We start from the raw sequence: 15,338 nt of genomic DNA, 5'->3' as shown, positions 1-15,338 counted from the left end.
TTATATTTCGTAATTTTCGACAAAATTTTAAGAACTGTGTATCAAGAGAAAAATATATTTTCACGTAACATATATACATTGAATAAACATGTACATCTGCGAGATTGAGATCTTTTATTATTTATCACAATCACTGTACGTGGAAACTTGTAACAATTGAGTCAATTACTTAGTTTGATATTTTGTTTCGTAAGTGCAATATAGAGCATATATATTTTTTTCTTTTATTACAATTTTTTTTTTTAATTTTGTACGCTGAAAATTCTTAGATGCCATTTTTTAATGAAAAGATATTTCGATTAAACAGCACTTCAGATGGCTTTAGCACACTCTTAAAAACCCCCGAAAACTATCCTTTTCCCTTTATAATCAACATCTGTAAAATGATCGAGATGTCAGACTTTGACATGCGGAATGACTGCGCATGTGCAAAGACCAGACGGACTGGGCTTCATAATATTATATTTTACAGCTGTTGATTGATTATAAAGGGGAAAGGATAGTTTTCGGGGTTTTTTAAGAGTGTGCTAAAGCCATCTGAAGTGCTGTTTCATCGAAATATTTTTTTATTTCGAAATGGCTAAGAAATTTTAGCGTGTTTTCTTGCCTTTGACGTCACAATTTCGACATGGTCGGAAAGGAGCCAAGAGCCTAAATATTTCAAATGTTCCATTGGAATATTTGTATGATTATTGAAAATTATGCGAGTACTCAAGATTTATTTTAATTTTTGAGCGCACATGTTTGCGACATCTCGAATTTCCACGTATGTATCTCTAAAAGGATGATATGCATATAGGATCAAGACTTTTTTTATGTAAGGAGATAAATCGAGTATAATTCGAATATGATTTTCCATTGATCTTCAACATGTATGTACATACATTTCCATTACATCTTTAAGATTGTCGATATTTAAATCCTTCCACACGTATCAGATTTTGATTTCAACAAATGCATCATACATAGATAATATAATTCTCTAAACATCATTTCTGTTACACAGAAGTGCGAATCATTCTCATATACGATTTTTATCGAATTCCTCTCGATTATTCTTAGAATTATATACGTTTCTCCTTAATCGTTTAAATCTAATTACGAATATATTATATACGTAATGTGATTATGATATTTATACGTAAAAATATGTATATAGGAATTACGCTACCGTACATATCTCGCGTGTACAACACGAGCCCTATTTCGTACATATAAAATATATGCACGTTTCTATCGAAGCTGGGGCAGAAGTGCGTAAAAATTGGAATGTTGGCGAGATTTTATTTTTGCTCGTCGGAAGATATATCCACAATTATTTTCTACAATTCGTGAAACATAACTGGCATTCTGAAAATTTGCGCAGACTCAAACATTCATGAAAAAACAATATATTTAAAAAAAATTTGTCGAAACAATACTTTATAAATATTAAAAGAATCTTCAAACGTGCTCAATACATTAAATTATACTTTTTTTGTTCAATAACGAATTCTTTAAAATTTAATCTCTTTATATTTAATTATATTCTTAAAATATTTTATTTAGTTATATATTCTTAAAATTTTGAGTAAACGTAACATATAGCAACGAATTCAATTCAAGTTATTAAACAGCGACGATTGTTCTTTTCATAATCTCTCGGATAAAGAAATTTATAAGGATAAAAACTACAGTGAGATTTATTCCATCTCATTTCGTAATGGAAATGAATATAAAATATACTATATTTTCTAAGGTCTAGAATGGGCACGATGTAAACGTATATATTATTTTCATGCATATTAAATTCACCTTCCTCGTAAAGAGAGATTACGATTTTATTATGCAAATTGTCCGAAAAAACCTGGAAGGATATTTATTTTTAGAAAAGACATTTTCCATAATAAATATTATCTTTCTTCAAATAATTACGATTTCGATTATTATTAAATCTATGCGATCACACACAAGTCCAGCGCTATATTCGATGATTTAAATATATTCTGTTACCGCGAAAACATAAAAGTTTTGGATTAAAAATCCTTATTATGCAAGAAAATTAGATTATAAAGTTTGTCAATAACTTCCCACCAGGCTATTTAGAACATTTTATGTTCAGCTTATTATGCATAAGTTTCATTAAAATGCACAATTAGAATAGCATCTCAAGCAAAGCAGTCATATTGGATATTTGTGATGGATGAAACTTGAAATATATGACAAATCTTATATTATCACCGACGATATTTTACTAAGCAATAATCTGTTAGTATTATACGCATACATTTTTCAAGTGATTTTATATATTTTCGACAATATCCATATGTACAAGTATATGTATAAAAGCATATAATAAAAAATAAAAACAGATTAGACTTCTAAAGATTTGAAATGATAAATCAAGATAAATCGAAGATAAATCAAGTTTCACCCAAATTAGATTTTAAGTTCGTAAGACTATAGTTACAATTTTTTCTGATTATTTTGATTAAACTTTTCAATATAACAGAAGGTACTTTACACAGTATACTATCGAAAATTTGAAATATAAAAAATAATCTCTTCAGACATAAAAATATAAAATTATCTAAAAGTGTGCTCGAAGAGGATATGACAGAATTTGTTTTTTGTTCGGAAGATATAAATTTCTAGATATCATCGAATAATTATGTATATAATATGTAATATGATGTTATGTATAGGAGAAAAATATAATTGATACGATCGTGGATGTTATATCATCTCTTCTGTTACCATGATTAACTACATTCTTCCATAAAAAAATATTTAAAAAAATTTATTTGCATTTTTCCTTATAGCACTTTTATCTCAATCCGTATATTTTTAGGATAATTTTAAATATTATGATGTATCCGATTGTTTTGAACTAGACAGCATAATTACTACATTATACTAGATTTTCATCAACTTCCATCTTGTCAGAGTTGTTAAAAACAAAATATAACGAAATTTAATCGAAATATACTTACATAATGTTTTCGGTCTCTAGACTACAAGGCGCATTGAGGCTTGTTATGAGTGTTCTAAGTATATGACTAGAGCACACATTTCTGTTATTATTTGTCTAACTCATTCTAAAATCTATGATTGCCCAATTGAAAAATCAACTATTATTTCTGTTGAGCATTATACATGTATATGTAATCATCTCAGTATTGAACAGGTAAAATTTAAATATTTTAGCTCTTGAAAACTATATTGCATAATATGTAAACGGGCAATCGACAACGAAATTAATTTTACGTATTTGTCCTCTTTATACTCAAAAGTATTGTGAAATAATATATGAATAAAATATTAATAAAAAGCAAGATTAAAAAAAGTTATTAATTTTTTTTAAACATACCTTCGAATCAATATAAATAATTATGTCGCGGAAAAATAGCTCTTGCAGCTTTTTCTTGTGGATCAAATTGATTACGGTAACGTCTTGCCAAGAAAGCTGCAATCACCTGAAAATATTTAAGTTCATAAAATCTAGAGAAAATCTGCATAAAAAAAATACAATAGAAAAAATATAATACAATATTTATCAAGATCCTTCTTTCTCTGCATATTATATATATATATATATATATATATATATATATATATATATATTACATATAATTTACAGAGCTTTTAGAACATTAATATATGAATATCTGAATTGGTAAAACTATAATGCTAAAGAGAAATCAAAAAACCACAACCAACATTATGAAAGCACCCACCATCTGTTAGGAGGATCATATGAAGTGACAGAGGACATGGCGATGGTGTTAGACTAGAGGAAAGCACTAGGATTAGCTCGTGGATCTTTCTGGTTCCTGTACCTCACGGTCAACCATACACCAACAAACTGTAATCGGGCACACGTGTTATTTCGCATTAGTAAAATGATAACTTTCATTATAACCAGTAATCGAAACACTTATAGTTAGGTAAGCTCCCAAATATTGAATAACTCATATTCTAAGTAACACGTAACTATATTGTGTTCTATATAATGATGCAATATATGTGAAAAATAATATGACATTGTTTGTAGTATCTCACCTCTGTAAAGCTAAAGAATAATCCTATGCTGCCGCACAATTTGAATGCATAGTCAATAGTAGATTGCAGTTTGTGCATACATGTTGGACAAGGTGGACAAGGCATTACACTAGTATCAATTGATTGACAGCAAATCTTCTGTAAAAGATTACAATGTTTAGATTATTAAATAAATATATATAATATAATGAATATAAATATTTTTATTTCGAAATATTTACCTCGCAAGCTGGATCTTCAAGAGTACTATTAAATCCGCAACAATTAAATGTGGTTTGAACTTTTTTCTTTAAATCAGGTTCAACATGTGTCCAACCCTAGAAATAATTATTCAATTCCATTTATCTTTAGAATAATTGATTGGAATTAAATTGTCTTTTGAATTAAAAATTACCTGTTCAGCAAGTTGTTCCTGTTGTTTAGTATTAACAGCAAGGCAAGCGCAGGCAATGCTGAATTGAATCAGGAACAAAAGGAATAATATAAGCATGTACTGTAAATTGCAATTAAGGAATTGTACATTCATTTCTTTTATTGATTGAGAGAGAGAGAAGAGAATATTATTATTATTATTATTCAATATTATGTGTGATTTAGTAAAGAATTATATAATATATATTAGATGATCATAATAATACATATAGATGTAACTAAAAAGTTTTAAGATATTTTATCCAAGATATGTGCTAAATAAATATTCTTTCAAGTTGGTAAGGATACAAAGAACAATAAAACCTGATGGTGTTTAACAGCACCGATCAGGCCCAATATAGAAATAAGAAACAGGATCACTCCGCATGCCAGAATACCGCCAATAATAGGAAGGTTTGTTACTAAGGCGGATGCCCTTCCATATACAGCAACTCCTATTAATATAAAGGCAACAACCTGTAAGAGAAAGTAGTCATTAATAAAATTTCCAGTACTGGTTCTAAAGCATAATTGATATAAAAGTGATCCCCTGCGATATATATTAAAGAATCTTAAGCTGATATTTAGACTTGTGCATAATTTGAATACTAATTTTCAGCTGCAGATTATCATAATTGTCATTGAAAATAATTACTCCGTCTTATGCACATCAATGTAACAATGACGTATTTGATCAAAGAAATCCATAGTTGGAATATTGCAACAATAGTCCTAATAATTCTTAACGCAATTATCTGATGGTCAATGACAGGAAGAAACGTCAACAGAAACATTAATGTAATAAATCAATTTCTCTCCTCTTTATGTATATTATATCACACATATGTACGAGTTAAGAATGTAATGTACAGGAAGTGACCTGGGGAACGTCTCTCTAGTCGGTCAATATGTACTCGAAATTAGTCGATGCATTATGCAACGCGCAAATCTTGTCTTCCTGCAACTGTCAGAATGAGAGGCGAGAAACGCGGGGATCAGATGGACGAGGGGGCGAAGGAGGCCAAGTATAAAGGTACTTAAAAGCGAAGGGACGCGTCTACTCACGATGTAGAGAATGTTGAGTGCTGTCAGCGCATTTTTGGAGCACGTAAAGCCGCCGCACATCTTCGGCTGCGCCCGTCCTTCGCTGTCGTCGTCCTCGTCGAATCCCTGTAACCGCGGCCGACTGGCGTCGCCGCCGATTCTCTCAACGCGCGAGACTCTCTCTGGAGACTCTCGTCGAGCTTCGCACGCGAGAATCAGCGCGCTACGTGATTACGTGAATTCACAAATCCGCACTTGGCAATTCCAACCTCGCCCAAGTCCACGCGATGGCAGACAACTTGCGACTGCCTGAGGCCTGAACCAGCGCGATGGCGACGATCGATGCGCTCGATAGATTTGCGACTATCTCGCGCGAAACACAAACGTCACTTATCGATATAAATCGATTTTTCTCGATTTGCATTCGAAAAGACGCGAAAATTATATGAGTTTTTCATTTTTCCGTGATAATAACATCGTCGGTGAAAATTGTAATTTCGTGCTGGCATTAACCTTTAATATTAGCGTCAACCGTTGAAAAAATGCTTACATTATGTGCGATAACAACAAGTAAATTTGAATCATTATATATATCTTGAATATTACAATTTTGATTTCTTCAAAGGAGCAATAAATGTAATTATTAGGGATTAAATTTCTTTTCCTTCAGCCTTCAAATTATTTATAGGGATTATAGGCAGTTTTATTAATCTTATCTCAATGTATTTATTGCCATTTAATCTTCTGTCAAAGAGAAATGTAATAGAGAAAGTGAGAAAATATATATTTTGCCTTGTTTTGTGTCTCACCAAAGAATCTCTCCGATGAAATATTCGCATTTATTTCTCACAAAGTTTCACCAGTAACAAACGTATATGTCATAAATGTGTCACATTAAAACTCTGCTGGATTAAACATTAACGACGTGAACGCAGATAACGCGCAAATTTCTGCATTTTCTATATTGAAATGCAGTTTCCAGCCATGCAACTGAATTTTCTACATTTGCATTTTTTACATTTTGTATGAAAAGTAATCCACATTTTATTAAAATTAAAAATGACATTAGAGCATTTATGTATAAATATGCGTGTGTGATATTCAATGTTATTTTTTTAAATAAATTTATATTAAATTCACATAAGATTCGTATATGATCTTTTAATTAATTTATTATTTTAGCTTAATATTTATCAAAATTATAACTAATTAACTATACTAACCAACATAAACTATATAAGAATCATTTATATTTTCAGCATAATTATTAAAATAAAAATATATAAATTATATGTAAAAGTTTGGATATATGTATATAAAATTATAATTATTCTATTATTTTATTTTTATATTTTTATCATTTCTATATTATTCAATCTGTGAATCTGTTCTTTGACTTAATATAAGTAATTATTTTACAAGGCAAATCTTTTTTAAATAATTATTCATAAAATTTTTACGTTTTTGACAACAATGCCTACATTGCGATGCATTTTCTGCAGGCTAATTATAATCGATAACAAGTGCACGCACGTTTTCGCAAAAATTTGATACGCCACGTTTGTAGGATGCGCAAAATGTGTATGTACACATTTGCGATAAGTGATCATAAGATTTCACGATAAGAATGCATATATTTTTGTTTAAAGGTGGCCAAAAGAAAAGATTCTGTAAGAGAAAGTTTACAAACATCGATTGTTATGAAATACATTGCAATTTACATAGAAATTTCATTATGCTTTATGTATATCATTATATAATTCCTGTATTTAATTATCAAGTAATTATAGTTATTAAATTACTAAAAAAACTTTTATTTATAATGACATCAATGAGAATATAAATCACATGAATTTATTACAATTGTGCAACAATTTATTTGTAAAAGATAAAGTATAAAAACTATGAAGAAAAGAAAAAAGTAATTAAAATATTTGACAAAATATAAAAATGATGATTATATGCTTTGATGATGCTATTTTGTAAATTCAATGCGAGATACTCAGTATTTTCATTATAATTTGTAATACACAAATCGTTGATGAGATCAAGATGAGAGATACTTAATTTTCCATTTATGCGAATAACATAAATGTAATAAAAAAACGTAACCGTAAACAACGATTCAACAAATGTGTATTGGATATATAAGACACGTTTGCGATAAGTTATCAAGGTTTCCAAACGCGATAACGATTGTCGTGAATCTGATTGAAGTGAGAAGCAAAGATTTAAAAAAAGTTTATAAACATTATGAAAATATATTGCTGACAGTTCATTTAAAAATGTTATTATGTTTTATATACATTTTATATTATAAATCATTTAACATGATAAAAAAAGACAAATACACTTATCGTTTTTATGTAAATATTACATACTTCTTTTACAATATACTTAACAAGTAATGATAATAATAATAAAAAGAGATTTTCATTCATAAAGACTCTATAATGACAATACAAGTCACATGAGTTTATCATGCTTGCGGAACAATTTATTTAAGAAAATATAGAAAACTATGAAAGAAGAGGAAAATAATTAAAATATCTAGTAAGATATAAAAATAATCTGACACTTTGACGATTCTTTATAAATCTAATGCAAGATGCCTAGTGATTTATAATTTGTAATACATAAATCGTTGTCGAGAGAGACTTTATTTTCCGTTTATATAAATAACATGTAAACAACAATTTGTGTATTGTGTATTAAAAAAAAATAATAATTGCGCTTCTATGCGTTCTCGTTGTTGTCCACTGTTGTCATCCATTATTGACAACAGTCCCTAGAGAGGCTGTTATATCGTATATAGTATATAGCGATACTAAAATGATTAATTACTAATACCAAGACACGTAATATTGTTGTATGTTTGTTATTGTTAATCAGCAGTTTGTAATGAAAAGGCATTGTTTATGAACTATATACATATATATATATATATATATATATATATATATATAACTCTATATATAAGATTTTCTCTTTAATTAACATATAAGATATTAATCCTATTACATTATGCAGCAAGAAATAAAATGTGATACTCTATGTGCGATATAATCCTAGTTTCATGGTCTATAAATTTTCATCTACACACACACACACAATTGTTAACGCAATTAATATGAAATATTTTAATGTATTTTTTTTTATTTTCTCAAATATAATATTTAAATATAATTTAAATTAATTGAAATAATAATTGAAATATCAATAATAGAGATATTAGTAGAAATCATTATAGCATATCTATCAAATATAAATATAAATTGTTAATATTCTCTTTATTATATGTTTACAAATTTTAGTCAAAAGCGTAAAATAAAAGAGAATGTGAAGAGAAGATATTTTATATATATTATTTATTATATTATAATTAAATAATATTTTTTGGGCGTATGTGTAAATAATATTTTTGTGTGTTACTGTGTGTGCTTTTTCAAAATACGTGTGTGACCTTATTCAAAATTGTCTTTATTACATCTTTTTATTAATTAGATTTACGTTTTCTCAAACAATCAAAAACATATAATAGTGCGCTTGCAAGTGGCATGTATAAAAAAATAACTTGACATTTATTTTACTCATCCTTTCTGTAGAATTATTAACAGTAGTGACAGGTAAATACCTTCATAAAAGTGGGGACAACGATGGATTCGGCATGAATCGCTGATAACGAAAGCGCTGATAAAGTAACATATAAAATCTACAGCGTCATAAATACGCTTCATTCCATCTGAAATGGAGATTCATTAAAATCCGGGTCGTCAGGCTCGTGGACATTCTTTGCTGGTAGCATTTTCTACGTTTCATCGCTATTTCTGTAAGTACAAGATCGAATTAAAAATTAATAGACTTTTTTGTATGAAGCGCTTGAAGCAAAAATAAATTTAATTTTTAATTTTGCTTTACTCTATATATATAAATGTGATACATATATTATATATATTTAATGGACAGCGTGTGTATTGCTGATATAAAAATTGATGCTATGGATCTTGATTCAAAATCTTGATCTATAGAATTAATTTTTATATTAGCATTTCACATTTAATATTCCAATATTTCCAATTTTTAATTATAACATAATCACATTTAAACTTTTCTAATAATAAATTGGTTCTTATTTTAGTCCTGTAATAAGAAGAAATAAAAGATGGAGCAATCAAATACTCGCTGCTCTCGCTCGTGGCAGTATCTAGCAGCAATTACAGGTAAATAAAAATTTAATGTTTTTAATTTAAAAAAATAGTATAACTAATATAAAAATGTGTTAGTGATTGGATAAGATTTTAAAATATTGTTGTGAACGTTGTTTTACGGCATGCGTCTGAAGTTGTGATACAATCGAGAAAGTATAATAACTTCGCATGAAAAAATAAATTGAAAACGTTGAATAAAATTTTTTTCGTTTAACGTCGAGAAAATTGATTTCAAGAATTAGAAAATCAATAACATATATTTATGCTTTTTTAAACTTGAATAATCCATAACAATTTTTTGTATGTCATATATCATTAAATCTGTTTTAATATCGATTATTAATAAATTAATAAAATTATCATTATTTTCAATAAAGTAATCTAAAATAATTTAAACTGTTAAAGTATAAGTTATTTAAAAAATAACAAGATCATTTTTATTTTGTCAATAAAATGTTGTACCTTTTTATATTTTGATTATTGAAATAAATTCAATGATAACACAAACCATACTTTGTCATATAAACTTAAAAACCTGTAATTTTATGATATAATGTAAAACAATAAATATGTGTTATATTAATTTTTCAATTTTCAAAATTACTTTTTCGAAAACAAAGTTTCATAACAAAAAAAAATGTTATTCTATATTTTTGATTAATTTTTTCACGAGAAATTGTCTCCTCGCAGGTCGTATAGATAAATTTTGAATGCTCTCTCTCTATATATGTATATGTAAAGATTTACGACTTAAATAATTAAATTTAAACATACTTAGAAATTATCAAGAAAATTTCGTTTTCGATATTAATTATAGATAATGTTATCAACGTGATAATTATATTGAAATCATAATAATCGATTATAAAACACGATTATAAAATTAGAAGTACAAGAAGGAGATAAAATCCGATATAGAGGCAAACTTTGATACAAGATTTCATACAACATCAAACAAGCATTTATCAAATTAGAATTCGTATCCTAAATGCTGCTTATTCTCATGTAAAGAAATATTCTACATAATATAATAATTATTCCTAAAACTCTCTCTCTCTCTCTCTCTCTCTCTCTCTCTCTTAAACTTTTTATGCGTAAAGATATTTTATCTGGATTGCTTACATCACATTTAAAAAATTAAATTCTTTAATTGATTCAGAATCTTTTTTTTCTCAAGCCAAATATTATGCATGTATAAGAAAATTAAAGCAACAGAAAAGATATAGTATTAATCATTCATATTCCATCTAATTTTATCACAGCTACCTTATCGTTGGCCACTGCCGGATCTCACATAGGCTGGACGTCACCATCCTTACCATTACTGAAATCTAACTCCTCTCATGTCCAAATAACGTCCGACGAAGCCTCATGGATCGCCTCATTCTACCTTTTGGGCACCATACCCGGATGCATTTTAGCAGCTTTCATTGTCGACTGGCTGGGTCGGAAGATGAGTTTATTGATAGGCAGTGTACCTCTGTTGTTCGGATATATTATGATAATCATGGCAAAGAATCCCTACGTTTTTTATGCTGCTCGCATTATCAGCGGTATCGGCCAGGGCATAGTATACGTCGTTGGTCCGATGTACATCGGCGAGATATCCGATAAGGACATCAGGGGTGGTCTCGGCTCTCTCATCAAGCTGATGGTGACCTTCGGAGAACTTTATGCCCATGCGGTGGGTCCCTTCGTATCCTTCCATAATCTTGCTTACATCTGTCTGCTGGTGCCGCTGATATTCTTTATTACCTTTCCCTGGATGCCCGAATCGCCGTATTTCTCGCTGATGAAAAATCGCCAGGACGATACGATAGCGAATCTGAAACGTCTGAAGCGCGGCATTTCCAAGGCTCAGCTGGACGAAGATCTGCAAGAGATGCAAAAGTCGGTCGTCCGAGATCTCACAAATCGCGGTCACCTCAGGGATCTATACGAGACACCCGGCAACCGGCGGGCCATTATCATCAGTTTTGGGCTGCAAGTGATTCTTCAGTGCAGCGGTATCGCCGCGATCGAATCGTACACTCAAGAAATTCTCGAAGAGGGTGACGGGGCTCTGCCCGCTAGTACCTCAGTCATTTTACTTAGTGTACTTCAATTGATCGCCGGTGTGGCAGCGGTATTTCTGGTTGACAGGCTCGGCAGACGGCCGTTGCTACTGAGTACCACTTTTCTAGCTGGAATCGTACTGACCGGCACCAGCATCTTTTACTATGTCAAGTTCGTAAACGAAACGAACTTGACCGGATACGGTTGGATACTTCATACATGCGTGATATTATACGAATTGATTATCGCTTTGGGCCTGAATCCGCTGCCATATATGATGCTGGGCGAATTGTTCTCGACCAACATCAAGAGCGCCGCTGTGTCGTCGACTAATGTGGTGTCCTCGGTGCTAGCTTTCGGCGTGTCTAAGTTGTACCAAGTGATTTCCGATCACTATGGAGTGTACACGAGCTTTGGCTGTTTCGCCTGCATCTGTTTCTTCGGCTTAATCTTCATCGCGCTGATCGTACCCGAGACCAAAGGCAAGTCGCTGTTGGAGATCCAAGAGGAGTTGCATTGTAAGAACAAGAAGAAAACAGGAAGAAAATCAGAAAAAACCGAAGAAAGAAACAACGAACACATTGAAATAAGTACGATATCTAAGTCGATAGACGAAAATAAGGATGTTTAAGGATGTTTAAGGATGTGAAAATTCATGTATGGTAATTTTCGGACAATAGAAATAAGCGACATACGTTTTCCGGATTATGGGACGTTCGACAGGGAATCTCGAGGCAGCCGATCGTCCTTCCGGTGGTTTCGTCCGGGTCGATCATAAAAATGAACGAGCAATATTGCCAACAAAATCATCGGTAAGATCAATTTGCAATATTTGAATACATAATTGGACTTAGTCGCTTTAGAGTAAGATTCAAATGCAAATAGCATGTTATTATTTGCAAAATTTAAATGGGCATTATTGTTTGCAAATTGTTCACAAAAGTCAGAAAGCATTTCCTATCAAAAAGTCGATACTTTCATACAAAACATTTAAAAAAAAAAAAAAAAAAATTTGAGAATCTCCACGTTACAACAAATTTAAAATCCCTTGTATTTTAATTGGAGTTCGCTGATTTGGAAAGTTTTTTTCCACACTTTTATTGTGTAATGTAAAACTCCGAAACTCAGCTACATGAAACTATAGTTTCAAACTAAAGTTTAAACTATATTCGGAGGGAGGATACCTCAGATAAAAATTAGTTTGTAAGAGTTTAGTGTTCTAAAAAAGGGCCCTTATATTCCATTTAAGAAGGCGCTTCAATTGAAGTAACGAGATCGCCGAAAGAGTACTTTCCGATCAAGATTTCTTTTTCTCTAATCGTATAATATTATCATACGATATTATGATTAGACAGAAACTCCAGCACGTATTGATGAACAATGTTTGAATTACATTTAACTTTCAAATTTTAAACTTGAATTGAGTTTAAATTTTAAATATGCTAATTAGCGCTTCTTATTTGTAAAACAAACATTTTAATTCATACGCACAATTTAATTCAAAAATATCTTCAAACATTTCAATTTAAAAACATGTGTTAAACTGCGTAAAATATTCCAGAAAATAACGATAAAAATTCAATATCATTGTTTCTTGTTAACATTAACGACATATGAAGATTGATCGTTTTATTTACACACAAGGTGCACGAATTGAGTATGTTTAGCGAACGCAACAGTTGTATGGAAGCATAACAATTGCTCTTACGATTGATGTATATTTTTATCTATCAAAGCAGATCTGTGTGTTTTCCGAGAACCGAGATCACTATTGCGTTCGCTTTGAACGTTTTTCTTACATTTACTTTCAACAACTGTATAAGTAACATTCATTGTATTGATCTTGAATTGAAATGATATCGATAATGATCATCGATATTAACTTGATTGACAAAAGTCTCGATCGGCAAAAGAATCTCGGCCGAAAATAATGCGAATTTACAATTTGTTCGATGGTTTCTGAAGAACCGTTTCAGTAAAATCGTTTCTTCAAGATCCACCATGCGATCCAATGTGCGTTTTAGCTAGGCCCCCAAATATGATAGAGCAATCTTGCATGACCACCATTTCTTCCCTTTTAGGCAGGGTTAAACTTAAACTTAAGACTGCTAGTTTTTAATTAATATCGTATATTTTTTTATTCATCTTTTCGTGGGCGAGCTCGAAACGGGCAAAAAATTCTCATAGATTTAGGCAGAAAAGCATCCGTCTCGCTTTAATTCTGCAAAATAGATCATTTTTCATGATAAAATATTCAGTGAGTACAACGGTCGCTTGATAATCGATAAATCCGAGTTTGATTCCAACTCATATTCCGCCGATTAAAGTTATATTTAAGAGAATGGGATTTATAAAATTTCTACAAAAATAAATTCGCTAAAACAAGCAATACAGAGAATTTTTGGAACAGTAAGATTCTGTTTCCTAATTATGAATATTTTTTATCCCTTTAAGGTAGAGTTAAACGGAAATTTAAGATAAATTCGATGAACGAAAGTAAGATACGTGTATGCGAAAACTTTACCATTGGAAAATTATCGAAAGTACATACAATCTAACATAAAAAGAATTTAGAATGCTTATGCAATGACATGATAAATAACTTCCTTCTTTTTTTTAATTGTCTTTTAGACACACACATGCAATTTACACGATTCAATTCTTCTATTGTCTTTTTTCAATTTTCAGTCTTTAACATAGAGACCTACGTGAGAGTGATCGATAATCAAATCTGGAATCTGTCGATTATCAATCGATCGCTTCGGAGCCCATGTATTGCTCCGATTACTGATTATATTTTCCTTTAAGATAAGGTTCTTACACATGCGTTGTAAGAATAGCGCTTCGGCGTAGAATATAACTGGCCCGTTATTAGAGTTAAAGAAAAATACACTCACACGCATTTTTCTAACGCGTGTCATAAACTCACCGGAATATCCGGTGCGTGCTCTCGTGCGTATAAGTGGTCGCTAATAATAAGTGGATGTCTGACCGACGCGAAGAACCCAAATTGGTTTCATAATCGGGTTAATGGCACCTTCCCCTCTTCGCTAAAAGGAGGGATTTATTTTTGCCCCCGTTTTGACGCGATCCACCTGTTACGTAGACCAAAAAAAAACACATAGCTACGTTTGATGAATAAACAGCCGAAAGTATGAATGGACAGAGCACCTACACTCGCTCGTAAAAGTAATTTAGCGAAAAATTCGACGATCACATTCGCTTTTATTATTATTACGGCTATGCGGAGCACGCTGTTTCTTAATAAGCTTATAATATCTTAACTCTCGAGTGTGTCAAGTATGTTCACGCTATTGCATGACTCTCTACACGTTCCCTTTCAGGCAGGGTTAAAAGACTAATCGAATTTTACTTCAACTTCAGATTTCTACAATGTAGAAGTTTGCAATATACGTTAACAATAAAGTTATTATATTTAATTCGCAATTATATGTGTATATATCAAGCATGAGCTTTTTTCTTTGCATTTTTTACTTATTCCCTTCCCTTCCTATCTCAGCGACATTTCGAAATTTCTACAGTTTCAGACGTTTTTAGGAGACGGCGTGATCGGTCAAA

General features: G+C 30.8%; 2 protein-coding genes across 3 annotated transcripts; one reads left to right on the top strand and one right to left on the bottom strand.

Moving 5' to 3' along the window:
* Positions 1-837: 837 nt before the first annotated feature.
* Positions 838-5,823, bottom strand: Tsp97e (Tetraspanin 97E). Of its 2 annotated transcripts, XM_083058741.1 has the most exons (7): positions 5,518-5,819; positions 4,762-4,929; positions 4,436-4,534; positions 4,263-4,358; positions 4,042-4,179; positions 3,717-3,844; positions 838-3,455 (listed from the first exon to the last, which is right to left on the bottom strand). In XM_083058741.1, the coding sequence occupies exons 1-6, from the start codon at positions 5,575-5,577 to the stop codon at positions 3,770-3,772; spliced, it is 636 nt and encodes a 211-aa protein (XP_082914867.1). In that variant the 5' UTR covers positions 5,578-5,819; the 3' UTR covers positions 838-3,455; positions 3,717-3,769. The 2 variants fall into 2 exon arrangements, with proteins under 2 accessions (XP_082914867.1, XP_082914866.1); XM_083058740.1 differs by lacking the exon at positions 3,717-3,844 and having other exon boundaries at positions 5,518-5,823.
* A 3,397-nt stretch (positions 5,824-9,220) lies between these two features.
* LOC145949040 (facilitated trehalose transporter Tret1) lies at positions 9,221-15,206 on the top strand. Its single transcript, XM_083058727.1, has 4 exons — positions 9,221-9,325; positions 9,635-9,716; positions 10,967-12,349; positions 12,440-15,206. The coding sequence occupies exons 2-4, from the start codon at positions 9,659-9,661 to the stop codon at positions 12,535-12,537; spliced, it is 1,539 nt and encodes a 512-aa protein (XP_082914853.1). The 5' UTR covers positions 9,221-9,325; positions 9,635-9,658; the 3' UTR covers positions 12,538-15,206.
* The last annotated feature ends 132 nt before the right edge of the window (positions 15,207-15,338 follow it).

This window comes from Prenolepis imparis, unplaced genomic scaffold, assembly GCF_030444845.1.
Source record: "Prenolepis imparis isolate NDT839.2.m4 unplaced genomic scaffold, iyPreImpa1.0 SCAF_2, whole genome shotgun sequence".
Classification (NCBI taxonomy): Eukaryota; Metazoa; Arthropoda; class Insecta; order Hymenoptera; family Formicidae; genus Prenolepis; species Prenolepis imparis.
This window is presented reverse-complemented; position numbering and strand designations above follow the sequence as displayed.